This window comes from Lolium rigidum, chromosome 7 (assembly GCF_022539505.1).
Source record: "Lolium rigidum isolate FL_2022 chromosome 7, APGP_CSIRO_Lrig_0.1, whole genome shotgun sequence".
Classification (NCBI taxonomy): Eukaryota; Viridiplantae; Streptophyta; class Magnoliopsida; order Poales; family Poaceae; genus Lolium; species Lolium rigidum.
Window position 1 is genome coordinate 338,141,585 of NC_061514.1, and position 20,658 is coordinate 338,162,242.

General features: G+C 43.8%; 2 protein-coding genes across 2 annotated transcripts; both read right to left on the reverse strand.

The window, feature by feature from the left end:
• Positions 1 to 3,797: 3,797 nt before the first annotated feature.
• Positions 3,798 to 5,655, reverse strand: LOC124669820 (heat stress transcription factor B-4b-like). Its single transcript, XM_047206361.1, has 2 exons — positions 5,377 to 5,655; positions 3,798 to 4,490 (listed from the first exon to the last, which is right to left on the reverse strand). The coding sequence occupies exons 1-2, from the start codon at positions 5,653 to 5,655 to the stop codon at positions 3,798 to 3,800; spliced, it is 972 nt and encodes a 323-aa protein (XP_047062317.1).
• A 14,012-nt stretch (positions 5,656 to 19,667) lies between these two features.
• Positions 19,668 to 20,658, reverse strand: LOC124669623 (zinc finger CCHC domain-containing protein 10-like). The gene has a single exon (XM_047206204.1). The coding sequence runs from the start codon at positions 20,656 to 20,658 to the stop codon at positions 19,846 to 19,848; it is 813 nt and encodes a 270-aa protein (XP_047062160.1). The 3' UTR covers positions 19,668 to 19,845.

Below are 20,658 nucleotides of genomic sequence, written 5' to 3' on the forward strand. Positions count from 1 at the left end.
ATCATAAGACTTTATTTCTCTTGGTATCTTTTTCTTTGAATGATATTATGGAAGTGATGATACCATGTTTGTGCACCTGTATTCCAAAAAAATTGTCTATCTTTGTGCACAAACCTTGGGGAGCTTCCTTATGTTATTTAGATCACTCTACTTGATCTTATCATAATATCTATCTTTCATTTGGTTCCATGTTTGGGTTCATTGGATTGCTTGCTTCATGTGTTGAAGTTTATTGACTTTATTATCTTTTTGCAATGTTTGATCCTACATATAGTTTGAATCCCTCCGAGTATTCATCATTGGATACGTGCATTTGATTCCACTCACAATATGAGAAATGCACACATTATGGAGGAATTATCACTATATTGACCTCTCTAGATTTTTCGCCCATTTAGGCCATGGATGCCAATGGGAGAGAGGTTTCGAGGGTTTAAGGGAATTGGGGTTTTATGCTTCTTGCTTTGTGCCAAAGTATTTTCCTTTAATGCTTTGCATCTTGTTGCCTTGCTTGGTTGAATATTGAGAGGAAATTCCACTAGGCTTTGATTGCCAATATATGCAATGAAATTCAAGTTCATTCACACGTGCATATATTATGGGAGAGTTTTCTCTATGTATTCAACTTGTTTGTTACTTAAATTCCTTATATAAACACTCTCAAAGATATTGTCATCAATTACCGAAATGGGGGAGATTGAAAGTGCATAGAGTCCCCATGTGTGGTTTTGGTAATTAATGACAATCCCTATGGACTAATGTTTGCATTGAGTCATAATTGTAGGAGTTGTCTATAGGCAATGCTTGGACCATATGTTGGCTTCAAGGTTGCAATAAGAAGAAATAAAGTGAAAGTTCAAGATGACCTAACTCGAAGAGATCATATGCTTGAAGCTTGCCTTTCATATGGTGATCATGGATATGTGAAGATGCGCCGAAAAAGAAGCTCTCCCATAGTGGAGTATGGGGGAGCAATTAGCAAGACTTCATCAAGCAAGCACAATCAAGGAAGGTGTTCCATCTTGTTGCGGTCAAGATCGTCATCACCGAGCTCAAGTGGAATGCGCAAGTTTAAGGTTTGGTCTTGATAGGGTTTTTTTCTTACCGGTCTCGTGGTTTAGTTAGGAGACCGGGTTATAGGTTAGTTGCGACACTATCAAGGGGCTCTCGATTGAGTAACTCGGTCGTATCATTTGAAGAGAGGTCAAACCTTTGCATCCTTGCATCATCTTTCTTGGTTGTTATTTGGATCTTATCCATATGGTGTTTTAGAGCTTGTGCTTATTCTCATGACAAGCTCTAGTTCATCGAAAACGAATTCCACATGAAATACTTGTTGTGTTGTCGATATTGGAGTTTTTCCCGCTTCTTTGTATTGAGAGGTTTCACCTCTAAATTCATGGAAAAATCTATCCCACATGTTATTAAGATTTTTTATCTATTTGTGGGCTAGCTCTTTTCATCCTATTTCCAACTCATCCTTTATCTAGGGTTAAAAAGGGAAAAAGTGTGACGTGTAGAAGTGAATATAATCTCACGGTGCGTGAGACAACACACATATGAGTACTTTTCATCAACTATGTGTTTTAGGACATGTAGCTTCTATAAACGTTAATGATTAAAGCATGATACGTTTGTGTACTTTTGTCATCTTGTAACATGATAGCCACCATTGTTGGAGAGAGAGAGATCAAGTGAGACCATGAACCTAGATCCATTGTTCTTATAAACCTCCATCTTATCCTCTTGCATTTAGATGATTGATACACTTCTACATTTGTTTTGTTGCATTTTACTTCCAAGCATTAAATGAATCTCCTTGTCTCTTTAACTTGTTTAGTGCGTAGATAACTAGAATTGCAACAATCTAGTTGGAGAGAGTAAATATTTTTTTCCTTCTTTTTCTCTTGCGGATCGATACCTAGACTTACACATTGCGAGGTGCTACAGTGATCTCTTGATCTTGGGGGTTATCAAGTACTTTTCTAGCGATGTTGCCGGAGAGCGTGGCGCTTAAGATTTTATGCGTGTTTTTGCACTAGACATTAGTTTTATTTTTAGTTTTGTATCTTGCATTAGTTTTGTTTTCAGTCTAATTGTTGCATATCTTGTAATCATATAAGCTTAGGGAGGTTTACTTCTTCGACTCACTTGGTTGTGATTTTCTTTACTTTACTTTCATTTTGAATTTTAGTTTTGTTTACTTAATTTAAGTTTTGAATTTACTTTTGTCATATGAAAAAACACATAAACTGTGTGTACCTAACTATGGAGGGTCTTCTTAGAACCTCTCTATGGATGAAAGATCTATGTTAATTTCAGAATATCAAGATTCTAAAGAAGGGAAACACATATGGAGGAACTATTGGAAGTTTTGCATGATATGGCTGAAAGGTTGCTTGAACTTCATGATAAAAATTATTGCTCCGCAATGTTATGTTAAACATTTTCGATTTCAATTTGGCTATTTCATAAAACACATCGTAGAAACCCACCATAAGATGAATGATTCTCATTTAGGGATGAAATAAATAGAGAAACTTGTTGTTTATATGGTTTCCAATGAGATAGACTCTTTTATTGATGCAAAATCTGAAAATTGTGCTTTTACTACTAAATCAAAAGGTATAAGCTCTTTTATGCTTGAATTTGCACAAAATTTTTTAGTGATAATGCTTATGTTGTGTGCTATAAAAATATATCTCTTCTGCCCAAGAGAGTACTAACTTTTTGTAGGAGGAAAATGGTGAAAGCATAAGCGAAGAAGAGGAAAGTGATGAGGAAGAGAGTGAAGATGATGATCTCCCAAGTGAAATAATAGTGCCTATGGCATGAGTGGATAAAAATAAGGAATATGGCAAAAAAAAAAGGCTTGGTGATGCCCATGCAACCCCAAGAATAGGAATACAATAAATAAGATATGATCCCACATAAGCTTGGGTATGTGCAGGAACCTCCACCCTTACCATCAACACATGATATGGTAACTCTAAAACTCAAAATCTATGGTATTTTATGGAGCTTGTTATTATGATGAATCTGATAATGATATGCTTATTATTGATTTTATGGTTTCAAATAATGACTTTGATGATAATGAGGAGTATGTTTTGGATATGCCATATGATAATGCTTTAGATGATGGTCTTATTTTGGTTGATAATCCTCCATGATTAGTAATTGTTACTAGCTTATGGGAGGATAAAACAATTAAACTTGTTGTGTGTGATGATAATATCATTCATGAGAGTACTATATCATTCTTTAGTTCTCCTATTTATACCACATAGGAGAAATATGATCATGTAAGAAATATATGCATGGTTTGAAATTATTATATGGAAATATATACTTGTTGTACCAAGAAGGTTTTATTTTTGTGGTTTACTTGAGTTTTTAATGAAGTACCAAGTTTTACCCATTTTGGATGATAAGGTTGATAACATATGCAGAGCTACTGATTCCTACATGCTGATGTTCACGAAAAAATAGACACGTTGAGCACCTAGGTACTATTTTTTGCATCACCAACAAGCTAGAGAGCATGTCAATGCAAAGAGCAGATCAAGAATGGTGCAAGGACTTCAGCAAGCAGCAAACTACTTCATGATCGACTTGATTGGTCCTAAGAAACACTTGCTAAAGGAAAATCAAAGCCTAGCTAGCGAGCTACTCATCTCCTCATCTCTAGCGAGATCTCTATGTACAAGCGCGTGCGATCGATCGAGATCGAGCTAGCTAAGGTAGCCGGCACTGGCACCCTGGACGGCGACGGCACCAGCACCGCCTCAGGCGCCCTAGACCTCGCGTCCCATGTCATGGACGACGGCGTCGCCGCGCTCTTCCTGGTGCGCCCGCTTCTTCTTGCCGTGGTGCAGCGCCACGCCGAACAGCTTCACCGTGTCCCCGTCATCTTCCCTCGCCGCCGGGGAGTCCGGTCGGTCAAGGTCCAGCTCCAGCAGCCTGCATGAGTTAGACGCTGCGCCAGCGCCAGGGAGTAGCATGTGCCGCTGCGAAGCTGCCGCCGACAACGAGGGGCTCGTGACGGGAGCCACGTGGTTCTGCAGGAAGTAGATGATGTCGTTGTAAAGCTTTTTCATGTGCGCCAGCTCCGACAGCAGCAGCGAGTTGCGCCGCCTCAGTTCACGGTTGTCCTCCGACAGCGCCGCCATGAAGTCCCCGCCACCGCCAACATTGCTGCTAACGCCGCCGTGGGCCGTGGCGGCGGTGGCGGCCGGCTCTTCTTGGAAGTGCTGGTGGTACAGCACCGGCTGGTGGTGGTGACGATGAGTAGCCGGAGGCGGCGGCGGCGAGAAGGTGTTGCCGAGGTGGTAGTGATGGTGGTGGTAGGCAGCATTGTGCGGCACCAGCGGCTGCGGAGGTGGCTGCGACGACTTCCTCCGGTGGATCTCGGCGAGGAGGTGTTTCGCTCCTTTCCTGAAGAACTCGTTAGCGAACTCCCATCTGTCGGCCACTATCTTCCTGAAACCCTGCAACAAACAAAAATTTCCAGATGAACAAACAAAAAACTCCTAAGCTAGTAAATTAACAATCAATGCTTCAAAATCGAGTGATGGTTGGTAGCTGAATGTTCAGTGTTGCTGTTCTACTATGAAGTCATGTCATGCACTGTGTCAACGTATTGCATTGCAGTGTATGTACATTGACCATGTATATATCTCATGTGTGCATAGTGTCAATCTTCTACCAATGATTGGTAGATGGGAGTGGAGACTGTATGCTGAGATGTATATATATGTAGTAATGCTTCAAACGAACAAACAAACAATCCAAACCCTCACTTATTATCTTGTCATGAAACTGATTACAAATTAATGTAGTACCGGAGCCATCTTCTACTTTGCATATATGGCAGTCAAAAGAAACACAGCATAAAAACTAAAAAGTGGGGAACAAGTTTAAATCCCATTCAACAAAAGAACAGTGGCAGATTAATGCGCATATGATCAGCTGGCTTGTCCCAAACTAGGAAACAAGAAATTAGGATTCTAGTTGGAAGGTCACACTCACACCTGTATAGTAGCTTTACAAGTTTCCATGCACATCGCAAACAAAATCTTATAAAAACAAGAAACTTTTGCAAACACCTAGCTGGTCACATTCTAGGAAACAAAATATTTATACCAACGGAACAAATATTTGAATTGAAGGCCATGCAAATCTGCTTTGACCAAAGTACCAAACCACAAAAGAACTTGCAAGGAACACAAGCAACATATGCATCATGGACACATGCTGCATCAGGCTCGCTTACAGACCCTAATTGACTGACTAGAAGGAAATCCAAAAAAAAAAAAGCAACTTGCTAGAAGATTACACACATGATATATAATAGATGTGGATGCATGTACATACATAGGTGTTGAGCTGCCGGACGAAGCTGGAGAAGTTGTTGTGCTTGAAGTAGTTAGGGAGGAGGTCCCTGGCGAACTCGGGCGGCCTCCAGACGACGAAGGTGGCGTCGTCCTCCCCCCACGACACGATGTGGTCGGTGCAGGGGTCGTCCACCAGCTGGTACGTCTTGGTCAGGAACGGCGCCGGCACCGGCTTCCCACCGCCACCATGTGCCGCGGCCGCCGAGCTCATCTCCATGGACACCACCATCTCCCCGCACCTCTCCACAAGAAAAGCCATGGCCTTGTGCTTCTAGCTAGCTCAAGGAGTCAAGGTGGGTGGAGAGGAAGGAGCAGCAATATAAGCTAAGGCAGGAGGAGCAGGGAGAGAGAGAGAGTGAGCGAGAGGAGGGAGAAAGGCTGCCTCTCTTTAGCTATATCTCCAGTCTCACTGTCTCGCACTCACACACATAAACACACACATGAGTCATGCCACGCCCCCACGAACGCCTCCAAATATTCTCGTGTGGGTCACGCACGCAGCAGCTGCTGCTGCCTGGACCGGCCTCTTTCTCTATTTCTCTCTCTAGGCTAGAACTAGATCAGGAGAGCCCCCTCTCTATCTCATCATTATATATGCGTATGCATGGATATCCGTGCACGAGCAGTGCTGTGTACGTGGGTGTGCTTCAGAGAGTTCAAAGTGATGTTGGAAAGGAGAAGGAAGGATCGATATTATAAAAGCATATTTATGCAGGTTTGTTATATTCCTAATGTGCTTCATGTTATATTAATCATTGTGGACCAGCTTTGGAAGAATCGTCCAAAGACAATGAGACTGATCAGATCTCTCCAGAATTATATATGGCTGTATCCTGTAGAGTATAGACACATATTCTGGTAACACTTCTAGTTTCCTCCTAAAATATAATGCAAATTTTTTTAGGGTTCTTCGATACCGCCTTTCTTCGCCAGAAGGAACCACGATTATATACATAGGCTAACGCAAGATGCACTTCTGGTTGTAGAACTTTTCCTGCCAATTTGATCCACGAGGTGTGGGCCGTCCAGATTGAAAAACAAAGGAATATGAAAAATACATGATTATAGTGGGGCATGTCTACCTAATTTAAACAAGATTGTGTTTACCCAAAGCCTATTAGGTTCTATCACAACAAAAACAAAGAATTTCCCAAGAGTTTCAACAGATGGAAATTTTCCTATGAAATATAGGGTATGCGATCCTTAGAAAAAATTATAGGACGATTCGGTGGTAACAATCAAGCAACCCAAGTAGAAAAACTTCCTAGGGATTCTAACTATAAAAGGATTTTGTATTGATCACACTAATTGATTGCAGAACGAGGAAAACAAAAGATGCTTTTACAAAAGGTTCAAGTGGGTGAAAAATTCCAGGGCAATGTAATGAAACGGAATCCTTTATAAAACACATGTAGGATTTAACCCTACAAATCAACCAACTCATTTTTAAAACATTCTGACAACTCTAAATCTCCAAAATTCTTAAGAAAATACTTCGAGTCAAATAGGCCATAGCTAGGATTGGAGAACTATAAGAATTAGCATCACATGGTATTTGACACATTAAAGCAAAAAAAAAATCGTAGCACGTCATTTAGTGAATAGATATTTTTCTTCTACATTGAGAGCAAATGAACCCTTGGAAAAAATAAGGAAATGTCACTAGTAGAAACAAGGGCTTTGGTTTTTTGCCCCAAAGAGCTTTTGCACCGAATTTGGCACGAACCGGTGCTAAAAGGGATCATTAGCACCGGTTCGTGCGGTCCAGCCGTTCGAGGGACCTTTAGCACCGGTTCCTGTTACGAACCGGTGCAAATAAGCTATCTTTAGCACCGGTTCACGCACCTACACCCCCCCCCCCCCCCCCCCCCCCGTGGATCGCCTTTTTTAACACTGTAAAATAGAAAAGAAAATGATAGAAAATTCAAAAAATAAAATCTCTTGAGATTCCTATATGTTACGCAACCTACTATTAGGGAAAATTAAGAAATTTCAATTTCAATTTTTTTTGCAACAAAAGTTTGAAAAATGGTAAAACCGCATTAACTTTTGCATACGACGTCGGAGAAAAACGTATAATATATCAAAATCATCGTGGGAAAAAACATCCCAATTCACCCGGGTTTACCCGGTTAGCCAATTTTTAGATTCTCAAAATTCCAAATTAAAATATGAAAGCAGAAAGATTTTAGTTTTTTCTAGAAATTTAGGATTTTATATATTTTTTTATTTTTCAAAATTAAAATTTATTTATTGAAGATTATTATTATATAATTACTTTTGTTTATTAAAAGAATTATTTCAAATTCGAACAATAAAGAAATATGACATCGACCGATATGTTAATAGGATTGATATGATATTAATATCACATACATGCGCGCGAAGCACTTGGATGCGGAATGGAAAGGAACTTGGAAGTTAAGCGTGCTAGTGCTAGAGTAGTGGGAGGATGGGGGTGACCGAGCGGGAAGTCTGAGCACGAGTAAGTAATTAGACTAGAGATAATGGTAGTTAGAGACTAAATTTGTGAAATAACTAAAATATTAGAAATTCTAAAAAAAGAAAAAAAGGAGGGAGTGAAAAATAATTTGAATTTTTTTTACGGTAGCAGGGTTCTACCGCGGCAGCGTTTTGGGACATTTTCCTGCCGCGGCAGACCCGAAGGGCCTTTTGCACCGGATTGTTTGCACCTGTTCACAATCCGGTGCATATGGCCCTAATGAACCGGTGCAAAAGGGCCCGTTTCCACTAGTGTGCAATGAAAAGTAATCCTTCATAAAAACTCCTTAAGGATCAAATACTAAAATTTATTCTAGAGGACTATAATTCTCCAAAATTCTTGAGAAAATCCTTTCGTCATAGGATTTGAAAACTATAAAAATAAGCATCAAATGGTATTTGACACATTAAAGAAAAAATAATGAAACTGTAGAAAGACATTTTAGAGAATATAAATTTATCTTCGACATTGAGTGCAAATGAAGCCTTAGGGAAAAATTCTCTATTAATCGAACAACCTATGTACGAGATATTTCGAGGAAATTAAACCCCCCCAAAAATGAAGTAATCAAAAATGACCTTCATAGAGTTAATTATCCAGGATTTTAGCCAATAATTATGATTTTAGAAATCATATAAAATGTATATCCTGCCACAAAGGAGCGATGAAGCACCGGAAGGATAAGCAGAATTTTCTTTACAAGAGGATGGATAAGTGCATGAGATGCACCAGAAACCACCTTTCTTCACCAGAAGGAACCACGAAAACATAAGCGCCATGGCCAAGGTATACAAAGACTAGTGTGACATGCTCTTCTGGTTGTAGAATTTTTCATGCCAATTTGATCCATGAGGTTTGGGCCTACCAGATTGAAAACCAAAGAAATATGAAAAATACAGGATTGCAGTAGCATGTCTACCTAATTTAAACAAGATTGTGTTTACCCAAAGCCTATTAGGTTCTATCACAACAAAAACAATGAATTTTCCCAAGAGTTTCAATAGACGGAAATTTTCCTATGAAATATAGTGTATGGGATCCTTAGAAAAAAAATTATAGGACGATTCGGTGCTAGCAATAAATAATCCAAGTAGAAAAACTTCCTAAGGATTCTAACTATAAAAGGATTTTTTTTATCACACTAATTGATTGCAACACGAGGAAAACAAAAGATGCTTTTACAAAAGGTTTAAGTGTGTGGAATTTTCCTGGGAAATGTAATGAAAATGAATCCTTCATAAAACTCATGTAGGATTCAACCCTACAAGTCAATGAACTCACTTTCAAAACATTCTGACAACTCTAAATCTCCCATATATTTTTTAAGAAAATATTGAATCAAATAGGCCATAGCTAGGATTGGAAAACTATACGAATTATCATCACATAGTATTTGACACATTAAAGAAAAAAATTAAGGAAATCATAGCAAGTCATTTTAGTGAATAGAGATTTTCTATTCGACATTGAGAGCAAATGAACCCTTGGAAAATATAAGGAAATGTAATGAAAAGGAATCCTTCATAAAAACTCCTTTAGGATTAAATCCTAAAATTCATTCTAGAGGAATCTAATTCTCCAAAATTCTTAAGAAAATCCTTTGGTCATAGGATTAAAAAAATACAGATTAGCATCAAATGGTATTTGACACACTGAAGAGAAGACATTTTAGTGAATACAAATTTATCTTCGACATTGAGTGCAAATGAACCCTTAGGAAAAAATCTCTATTAATAGAACGACGTACGAGATATTTCAAAGAAATTAAACCCTCCAAAAAGGAAGGAATCAAAAGGACCTCCGTGGAGTTAATTATCCAGGATTCTGGCCAGTAATTATGGTTTTAGAAATCGTATGAAAAAGTATATCCTGGCACAAAGGAGCGGGGAAGCACCGGAAGGATATGTAGAATTTTCTTTAGCAGAGGATGGATAAGTGCATGAGATGCACAGAAACCAGAGTAAATGGGCATTAAACCCATCACCCGTTCAACGGATAGCTCCAAAATGAAAGTCTCCGTTGGATGTACGGGCGACGACGGATGTGATCACACGATGGAACAGGAGAACATTTTGCAATAAAGGTCGATACACGTCATATCCATCCATGGGTGGAGGCAGGCTGATCATCAAACAAATAATATATTAGTAAAAAGTGAGAGAGAAAAGTAAGATCTCTCTGCTGCGATGCAAGAGGCTGGAGGAGATGGAAAAAGAAGAGAAGAGAAGAGGGATTGTACTGCACGGCCGGCCGGTATCCTCGTGGTATTTAGTGACCAAATTGTTCTTCTTCTCCCTCTCTCCAGCTGCACCAGTGCCCCATGCACACCACTGCAGGCAGCAGACATGTACACATGTCTAGTTGCGAAACAGCCAAAGATACTTTCCCTGCCCTGTGCATGGTGACCGGCACCTCTCAAGGCAGGCCCGTGACTTGCATCCCACAGCAAAGAAAAATGCAGAGAGAGAGAGAGAGAGAGGAGTAAATATACATGCAGGTGACTGGTGAGAGAGTAGTAACAATGGCGATATCTGATCTCAGGGCATCTCCAACGGGGCGACCCATCCCGCGCCCGCGCGTCCGGATGGGTCGATCCGGACAAAAACCCGGCCCAACGCGGGGACGCACCGCAAAAGCGGACGGCCGCGGCGTCCGGAACGACGCAAACCCGGCCCAAATCCGGGCCGGGTTTGCGTGGCCGCGGATGGCACGCGGCGTCCTCGCGTGTCCGCCCGTCCGCGTGGCTGGCCCACTCGTCGGTGCCCCGGTCCTATTAAATGTGGATCGGGGAAGTGGACTGTCCCTATCCGGTCCCCACTTTCCACTCCGGCCGCACGCGCGAGCTCGAAGCTTCCGCGCCGCCATGGCCCCGAAGCGCGAGTTCTCGCCATCCGCCAACGACCACGAGGCCGGCGGCGGCCGGCCGGTCGCGCCGGCGCCGTTCGCCATGGGGCCGCCGGCGACGCCCGGACGCGACCGGATCTACGTCACCGTAGCGGTGGCGCGGATGTTCGGGGACGCCGGCGTCCCAATGCCGTGGGGGACGTGCACCTCCCCACGGCCGGCACCTGAGCCCGGATCGGGTTCCGGTGCCGCCCATCCCGGCGTCCGGCCGCGCCCGCTACGCCGAGATCCGGAGGCGCCGCGCTCGGCCGCCGGCGGACCTCCGGCAGGACCCCGCGTACGGCGACGCAAGTCCCAACCGGGACTTGTGGTTCGAGGTGGAGCACGATGCGCGGCGGCGCACGTGCTTCACATCCGCGACGGCGCGGCCTCGCGCGCGGCCGAGCACGGCCGCTAGGCGGGCCGGCCGCCGCCCGGCGGCCTCTACATCGGCGAGCCCGCGCCCGGCCCCGGCCCCGGCCGCGGCCGCAGCCCCGGGAGGAGGAGAACGACCGGAGCCGCAGGGCGGCGCTCGCGGCGTCCCGCGAGCAGCGGGACCTCGACGAGCCGGCCAAATGGCCGCTCCTCGCCGAGACGCCGCGCACCTCCGCGCCGGAGGAGGCGGCCGAGAAGGCCCGGGAGGACGCCCGGGCGGACGCGTGGGCCTTCCTCCAGCCGGCGCGCTCGGCGGAGGAGGAGCGCCCGGCCACGCAGGGCGGAGGAGCGGCTCCGACGAGGAGTCCGCGCGGAGGGCACGGCCGCGCGAGGCCGGCGAGCCCGCCGAACGCGCACTCCGCCCGGGAAAGGGCGCGGTGGGACCCCCGGCCGGAGTCCCGGTGCCCTCCGGCGTGTCGAGCCGGAACAGCGCGTCGCCGCCGGGCGGCGTCGTCGTCATCGACGCCGACGATGACGAGTACTACCGGGGGTAGTACTGCCGGCGGCCACCGCGAGCTCGCAAACCCTGGCTAGGGTTTGCTTTTTTTTTAGTTTAAAGCCATATATGGCTTTCTTTTGTGTAAAATTTGCCCAAAATAGGGCTAAGTTTAATGACCAACTAGTTTAAATTTATGTTTTGTTCTTTTCCTTTTTAATTTTCATTTCTGTTTTATTTTATTACCAATGCGCTGCGTCCGCGCGTTGGGCGCAGCGTGCGACCCAAACGGACACGCGGACGCGGGCCGCTGTCCGGGTGTCCGTTCGGCCACGCAAACGGCCCAAAACGGACGGCCCAGCGCGTCCGTTTGGGTCGCGCGGTTGGAGATGCCCTCACTGACTGGCCTCGCTGGGGATCCACTTTTGATGCAACTTCATTTTCCATCGCCACTTCATCATCAGCTAGCTGCCACTGGCCGCAGCATTGCAAGGCTGCTGCTCCTGCTACTGCTGCTTCCATTAATATCATCATCAATATCAATGTGCAAGCAAACAAACATTCCTCTACCCCAACTTTTCAACCACAGCATTCAAAGGAGCGGAGGACCAAAGCTCTTCACTCCCGACGTGCAAACACCACACACACACACACATCATGTACTGCATCTGTATGTGCACAGTGACCAGTGAGTAAAACCCCAAAGTTCAAAGGCCTTGTGAGATCAGATCACTCTGCATGCAGGGGTTAGCTGGATTTGTGCATGCTCCTCACTTCTATCCATGGTACAATCCCTTTCTCCACAGTTCCAAGCAAAATAAAGCAGTGAATCGATGAAGCACCAGTTCGGCTCAGTCAAACTTGCCCAAGATCCAGCCCAGGGCTGCCGTGCAGGTGGTATAGCAGATTCATAGATAGACGCAGCGCTGCTAGTAGCTAGCTTAGGGTTTTGTTTGGCATGCAAGTACTCATCAAGATGCCACCGGCTGCAAGCAACATATACATATGTGTCAAAACAGGTTGCAGCTACATATATATAGCCTGATTCAGTACACTACTGGTACTGCCCTGTGGCTACATATGAGTACGTGTGTGCAACAGCTATGTATATAGCACTATAGCTTATAGCTTTAAGTACCAAGAAAGAAAAGGCCAACATATAACAGGAAGGGAAAGAACTCATATATAACTAGCAAGAAGCAAGTTACAAGACTAGCTAGGAGTGAAGGGAATACAGAGAGATGATTAGACCTAGAGGCAAAAGCATGCATATATATTTGCTTTATAGTGTGCAGTGATGTTGAGATTGGCTATGGAGTTTGAATATTATGGAAGATTCTGTTCCATATATGACAAGCTGTGCTCTGATGATGTGTTTGTAGTAGACATTTTATGAGTACATCACATGACCTTTCCCCATCCCCACATGTGGCCCACTGCATTTGCGGCCAGGTCTAGATCTATCTTTGACTGGGAAAACATACATAAAATAATCAGTAGGGGCAGAGGGAGAAACCTGATGAGAGAGAGAAAGATCATCAAATTTCATATAAAATATATATGTACAACGTAGAGACAAGTGAGATGTGAAACAAGAAAAGAATGTCATGTTCTTCTCTAGATCAGGCCCACATTATCTCATCATCATCCTGATGACACCATGCATACATGCTAGGTGCCGTTAAAAACCAGTTTTCTAGACAATATCGTGCTCCACAAATGTCTGTCGTTTCAAGATTCCTCTGAAACCATTCAGTTGTTTATCATATCGCGCTATTGCATGCAAAAGATACTGTGCATGGTGCTTAATTATAAAAGTCTGTGCATGCGATTTGCTGCAACACTCTTGTCTTCATGTTAAACAACACATCTGTATCCGTGTAATGAACTGAGAGATGATGCTACTAGAATAATGAAGACGTATATAATACTCAGCGAAGATGCATGGTAGCACCACCTTGTAACCAGCCGTTTGGTTTTTCCTAAGCTATGTGTAGAGCTAGCTCATGTGATCAAAGAGGCCGGCCGGAGACGTGTATATGCCTGCCTTCTCAGTCCCAGCTCTCAAGGCTGCATAGAAAACAGCTGCATCTTGGACTTTAGCATGATTGCCACTCACAAACCTGCAGTAACCTTGTGGAGGATTAGACAATCAACTAGATGCACTCGATTAAAGAGAGATCTAGATGTTTATGCTGTCCTACAGCTAGCTCAATGAACACATAGATTAGACTTGAATGGTTATGTACAGCACAGTACTGGCACATACTACATGCACAGATCTCAGACGTGCATGTATAGGTCCACAGCTAGTACATCTTTCCAGGTTTCTTATTAGGGATGTTTGTATGTTTGTCCCTTGGTGTGTACTGCTAGCTAGTCACTACTACACTAATGCATGAAACTCTAGAACTAGAGCTAACTGGGTAGATGCATGGACGGAGAGATCATCAAATCTTTTGCCGTGGTTGCATTGTGTACAAAAGGCTTAGATTCTTCTTTCACAACATCTATGCACAAGAGCTCTTTTATCTAGGAAAATGGAAAAGGAGAAAAAGACACTCCAAAGACGGGGAGGTTTGATAGACAAAGGAAGCTTTTCAGAGAACATTTTCCTTCTTTTTCATTCCCAGAGAGAGGAAAGATGAAAGAGAGGAGGAGGGGTCAGACAGAGGTCAGAGCATTAAGGTGGAAACTGATTAAAGTCGATCGATCTGTGCATGCATGCATATAAAGGAGGGCTGTAAAGATGTGAATTTACCACCACTCCTCTATATAACTTTTCCCCAAGGTCTTACACATGTGGATGCTACACATCACTCTCCTCTGTCATGTTCTGCCATGGGTGGGTGGTGCCTCTGAACACTAGATTTAGATGTTTCTTTCTACCTAGATAAGCTAAGGCTGTGCATGAATGATTTATCTTGTGTACATGTGACGGCAAAAACATAGCTTCTGGATATGAAAAACGGCTTACGTGCATACCCAACAACCTAGAGGCTAGAACGCCCCAAATGATATAGAACTTCAGGGCCTATTGGTTCAAAGGAGTTTCATAGGCATTTTAGAGAATTATTATTTTTCTTCCATGTAGTTTGTTTTGTTTGTAGAATTAGAACATGTGCAATTTCTCGCTATGATCAAGTTTTTATGCAAATCCAAACGACATATATTTCGAAGAAAAATTTCCCTTAGATTGGATTGACAAATATCGCGCACACAAAATCGGAAAACCCTTCAGAAAAACCCTCCCATTTCTCCTTGGACACAGCCAAACGACATATATTACACATTCTTGTGTTTTCAGTTTTCATGGGATACGTGTCATGATATCCTATTCATACGCTTCTCTTATTCATGTGTTTTGGAAACCTTCGAACCAAAGAGGCCCTTGGTAAACTTAGTTCACATTGATCTTTCAAACAAACAAACAAACAAACAAACAACATAAATTCCTTCATCTAAAGCATCAAAACAAGAACCGAAAGCTTCTAGTTGGCTAAATCTCGCATTTCCTATGGGGGCAGGACGCGGACAGGCTCATATGCTGGTCGATCTTATTCATGTATTTTGGAAACCTTCAAACCAAAAAGACCCTAAATAAACGCAGTTTGCAGTAATCTTTCAAACAAACAACTAAGCAAACAGACAAACATAAATGTCTTGATCTAAATAATCAAAGCAAGAACTGAAAGGTTTCTAGTTTGCTAAATCTCGCATTCTCTACTGGACAGCATCGATGACAATGGCCACAAGTCTTTTGTTGCACGGCAGCGTCATCCGCCATTTCCTACGGCTTTGAGGCGGGCAGGGCGCAGAGGCAGCCGGTGGGACGACTGCCTGCACGGCGCGAGGTGGCCGGAACAATCAAGCCCATCATCTGCCTGCGGCTGCGGATGGCCCTGCGTCATGGGCGTCGACGCAAGGGAGCAGAGCATGCGTGTCCAGGCTCGTGCACTGCACACGTGAGTGCACGCCAGGGCTCGCATCCGTGAAGCTTCCAATCTCTACTATCTCTCTCCTCTCATTTAAACTCGAGCTTGCGCATCCTAGCTACCAATCTGGAGCACTGCGTGGCCTGTGGGGAGTGTTGCAGTCCAGTGCAGTGCAGTGTATCATCCTCTCTTTCCCTCTCCCCTACCCACACACAGAGACCACAGACCAGTATGATATGGGTGTCTCCTCTCTCTCTCTCTCTCTCTCTCTCTCTCTCCACACACAACACACACACACTATCGTGCATAGTGTGGTACGCTAGTATATCGATCTCAGCCAGGGTCACAGCACAGCTGCATGGCCAAGGACTCTCGCTGCCTGCTCGGTCTCCTGTTGCTCCCACATGGTGTCACATGCGCCAACGCCTCCTCCTCTCCTTCCCTTCTCTTCCATCTCCTCTCTTCTCTGGCCGCAGAAGGCAACAGTTTCATAGGTTTGCTCATGTGCCTGTGTATTTACTGTTTGGCCGGTCTGGCCTGGATGCATCCATCCATTGTAGTACAACGGAAAGAAATAAACAAGTTTTTTTACTGTTCCTACGGCCACATGCCCCATGCATAGAGTTTGCTAGCCATTTCCTACCCCTTCTTGCCGAATCTAATCATGCTCTTCTTGCATTGGCTACTCTACCTATCCTAACTTTCTTCTACCCTAGAGGAATCACCGTGTGCTGGTAAAAAAAAGAGCTGGAAAGCCTGGAAATGAGCGGAAACTCAAAATGCACCCGGTATTTACAAAACATATTTCAAAGAGTTAAAAATTTAGAAAAACAAATCGCATGTAGGGGCATGTTCTATGTGTGCACGTAAAGTTTCACATAAAATCAACATTTTTTATGTCTTGTGTAAAAAAGACAAAAAATGTCTCGACAAATGGATTATTTTAGCACCAAAAAATGTCTTTTTTACAAGTACACAAAACATGTCGGTTTTCGCTGAAACAACTTTGTGAGCATGTAACATGTCAAGATATACACAAGACATTTTTAATATTTTTAAATATGTTTAAAATGCATTTCAAATAAAGGGTGCATATGCACCCGGGTGCAGAAACGCCCTGTCCGGAAATGAGAGTAAACTATATATGCAAGTGGGTCAATATTAGGGTACCCTCTACCTTCTTTAGCTTAACAAAATGAACTAACGTTTGTCATCATTTTGCAAAAGTTAGTTCATTTTTTGCAATAAAGATGGTAGAGGTACCCTAATGTTGACTCGCTTCCATCTCTACAGTAAACAGTAAACAGTACTCCTTCCGACTTCCATAATTCTTGTTCGTGGTTACAATCACGACAAAAATTATGGAACAAAACATAGTAGTTAAAGTCGCAAGCAGGGTTTCAAAAAAGTACTAACACATAGATAGCTCCTAGATGCAAGATCAGCTTTAAGAGCACCAACCACTACCAGTCAAAGAAACATATATGCATGGACTCAGTGAACTCAGGGTTTAAGAAAAGGAGCATCTACATATTAAACTGTGAGCACCATGACAGAAAAATGTGCTTGAATGTTCCAGCTTATACAAAATGGCTAGTGGATGTATAGATGCAAGACCATGATTCACAAAAAGACCATGTTCTTAAGAAGCATGTAGGGACATTTAAACCAGGCAATACCCATTGAGCAAATTTATTGAGGTGGGAAAGAAGAGCATTTTCAGAGCACTTGTATCGGTGTAAGTTCAGAGCTCATGAGTTGCATATCTGGAAATGGAAGTAAATGGAGATGCTGCACTTGCTATGATTCGCGGTGGTGGTTCCATCACATAATGAGCCCTGAACTGCTCTGAGATGCCTCAGGCTTGCCTGCTTGCTGAAGTAGTAGTGCTAGGTGGATTAAAAGCCGCAACATTCAGCGCCACAGCTGCTGTCTAGCTTAGTAGCTGGTCCAAACGGATACAACTTTTTTACTGCAAGCTGAAATAGCAGCCTGATCGGCCAGCCTACCGCATGGTCCTCGCGATGTGAATGTTTCTGTCTAGCTCCTTGAAGCACGCATTTCCAGATCAGGGTCTTGCATGTGTGTGCAATGCAAATTTATCATGGCCTGGTAGTTTACTTATATTTGTTTGGCATTTAGGAAGTTCGGCTATCATCCTAACCTAGTCTGCATGCGTGCGCAATATACAGTAACACAGACAACGAGCTTTCTTCAAGAGCTATATGTACAGTTCTATCATAAGCATGAACAACTGGTTCTATTAATGAAATAACACAGTACAAAACAATTCTAACGAGTCGGAAAGGCAAGCAAGTGGCACCCAAAGGGTAATACTGGCAATGCCAATATACAGCAAGAGCAGCAGCAACACTAACATGGGATGCTTCTCTGAAGCACAAAAGAGACTAGGCTCAGACCAGTGGCTAGGCAAGTGCATATGCAGGGAATTAACCAAGTGATGGAGGAATGTTTCGAGCAATGATTGTCCTAGCAAGCTCCTTTGACACATACATATGTCTCACTAGATTCTGATGCAAAGGTTTAGATCTCCACAGGTAAAGCAGTCAGCAGTAGTAGTGAGAGGAGCAGGGGGAAAGGTAAGAAAAGCTAATGGGGGAATCATTAGAAGTTGCCAGCTTTCAGAACCCTGTGGGTCCAGCTTGGATCAAGGAGAATCATGCATGCATTGCCCCAAACCCTCCAAAGATGAGGAGATTTCTAAAAGCCTGTAGAGTCCATACTGTAACTTATCTACCAAAAGAATGTCTGTCTTGGACATGGTACAGAAAGATGGTGGCTGTCTTTATAGGGAAAAGGAGCAGCAATATATGCTGTACAGCCACACACTTTAGTTAATCATCTGGTAATTACCAGCAGCAATCCTAAGTAGAAGGATCCAATGTGCTGCTTGCAGCAACAACTGATTAACCTCATTTTCTTCTTAAGAAAATATCCCCCTTGAATTCCAACATCTTATACGCAAGTCTGCACCATGTGTATATCTACTGGTTGTCCTCTGTGGTCTACATGCATGTATGACTCAGATTTTCAGGGAGCTCAGATGTATATGCCCTGAGTCGTACAGTACAGCTCTACTCTAGTCTACCGTCTACATGTACAAGACAGATTATTGCATTGTAGGGAGCCCAGATAGATACGTACGTACCTACCACGATGCAGCCCCATGGGCCATGGAGACGACAGAAGCCAATGGTAAATCCAAGCAGAGCTGACAGATTCCTCCTCTAGGTCCAAAAGCAGCAGCAGAGGTGGTAAGTAAGACGACCGGCTCTGAAGCTGGAACGTGAAGCAGTAAACAACAAGAGAACAAGGCAATCTAAATAAGTAGCCTGGGATTGGGAGCCCGCATACAGGAACAATTCCGTCTTCCGTCCACCGATCATGTGCTCGGGGAGCAGGAAACCATTATCACGCCGTGCCGTTGTCGACAAGAGAGAACTGAAGAGGTAGACATATGATACCTCAAAAGTTCCTCAGGTGTGGAGGATTTCAAAGGAAGCAGTAACTAACCAGCTGAGAACAATGGAGATGTATATTATGGCAAGGAAGAGCAGCTATTCAGCTCCAGGGCAAGCAGCTCGTCAGATTGCGGTTAGCTTTTTATTATGTTGAATGCTGCAATTAAACCTATCACTGAGGTTTTGGGTCGTCTACTTTTCCACGGATTGAAAGCTCTGATCTGGTGTTTCAAATATGTTATTGCATGATGGGCAGCCACACTTTAAGGTGGTTCATTTCAGTGTTTCAGGTGAGAAGGCTTACATGTAAATGCAGATTGTAGTCCCAAACAGCTCAGGTACAACTGGACCATTTGAACTTTTTCTTGGCCAATTGCATCCAGCAGCTTGTCAAGTCAAACTGTCACACCGATCATCTGTCATCCTGCAGGAGATGCAAGGCTACCATTAAATAACCTCTCAAATGATGTCATTTATCATAGAAAATAATAATACAGGTCTCCAAGATATAACAGGAATACCCAACATGATGAGTCAAGGCCGATCACATAAAGCTTTCAGGAAGATATACTAAATGTAGAAGTTTACAGATGAATATGGATACATGATTCGATGTTCTCATAGAGATCATCGAATAGGAAATATCTAGAGCTTCAAGCACTCCCTATACAGGGAAACAACAGTACTCCCAGGAAATAATATGTTAAATGTGCGATGAAATGAGATGGCATATTTGGCTTCCTCATTTCCTTCTGTGGTGCCTGGTTCATCAGACTCAGTGCTTGTTGCCTCGCCTTCTGCTCTTCCTCCGGCCGCCCTTGTCATCAGAATCAGAATCTGAAGTGGATTCAGAGTCAGATGACCCTGATGATGTGCTGCTCCTTCTGTGCCGTCTCTTCTTCAGCTTCCTTTTGTGTCTCCGCTTCTTACCCTCCGAGTCCGAGGAGCTGCAACTTGAACTACCTCTTTCAGAAGAATATTCAGAACCGGTAGCTGATGATTCAGTGTCGGTGTTGAACACCGAAGCCTCACTGCTATTGTGATCTGAACCACTCCGCGAAAGGTGTTTTCTCCTACGTTTTGCCTCCCTTCTTTCAGACTTTCCCTTCTCGATCTTTTCTTTCAGCAGCCTCCTCTCCTCTTCCCTCTCCTTTTCAAGATCAGGATTCACAAATTGACAGGACTCTAACAAGGTTGTCTTCTTCAACTTGGGGTTCTTAATCTGCTGCGTCCTTGAAGGCCGCGATATGTAGGTATGATCGTTCTTGCACTCGTATGTCCAATGCCCAAGCTGAAAACACTTCTGACATTGGGAATATGCACCACCAGAAGAGGTTGGTGAAGCTTTTGGTTTCACACCCAGTATTGGAGGCTTCTCTGTACTCCCTAGATACATCTGTCTCTTGGCTTCCTTCCTCTCCTGCCAGCGGCTTGGACCCTCTTCCTTCTGCCCATAGGCATTGACATTGCGGGCAGCAGCTGCAGCTGCCCGTTCAGCTTGAGTCCTGCTCAATCCCTTTGCAACTAATAAGGCCTGCGCCTTCATTCGCTCAGCTGCAAGTTGAGACTTGTAATCATTTCCAGACAT

Coding starts and splice junctions, on each gene's coding strand:
- LOC124669820 (XM_047206361.1), bottom strand. CDS start 5,655: ATGGCTTTTCTTGTGGAGAGGTGCGGGGAGATGGTGGTGTCCATGGAG. Junction 4,491..5,376: donor TCCGGCAGCTCAACACCTAT/GTATGTACATGC, acceptor TGTTTGTTGCAG/GGTTTCAGGAAGATAGTGGC.
- LOC124669623 (XM_047206204.1), bottom strand. CDS start 20,658: ATGTCTGGAAATGATTACAAGTCTCAACTTGCAGCTGAGCGAATGAAG.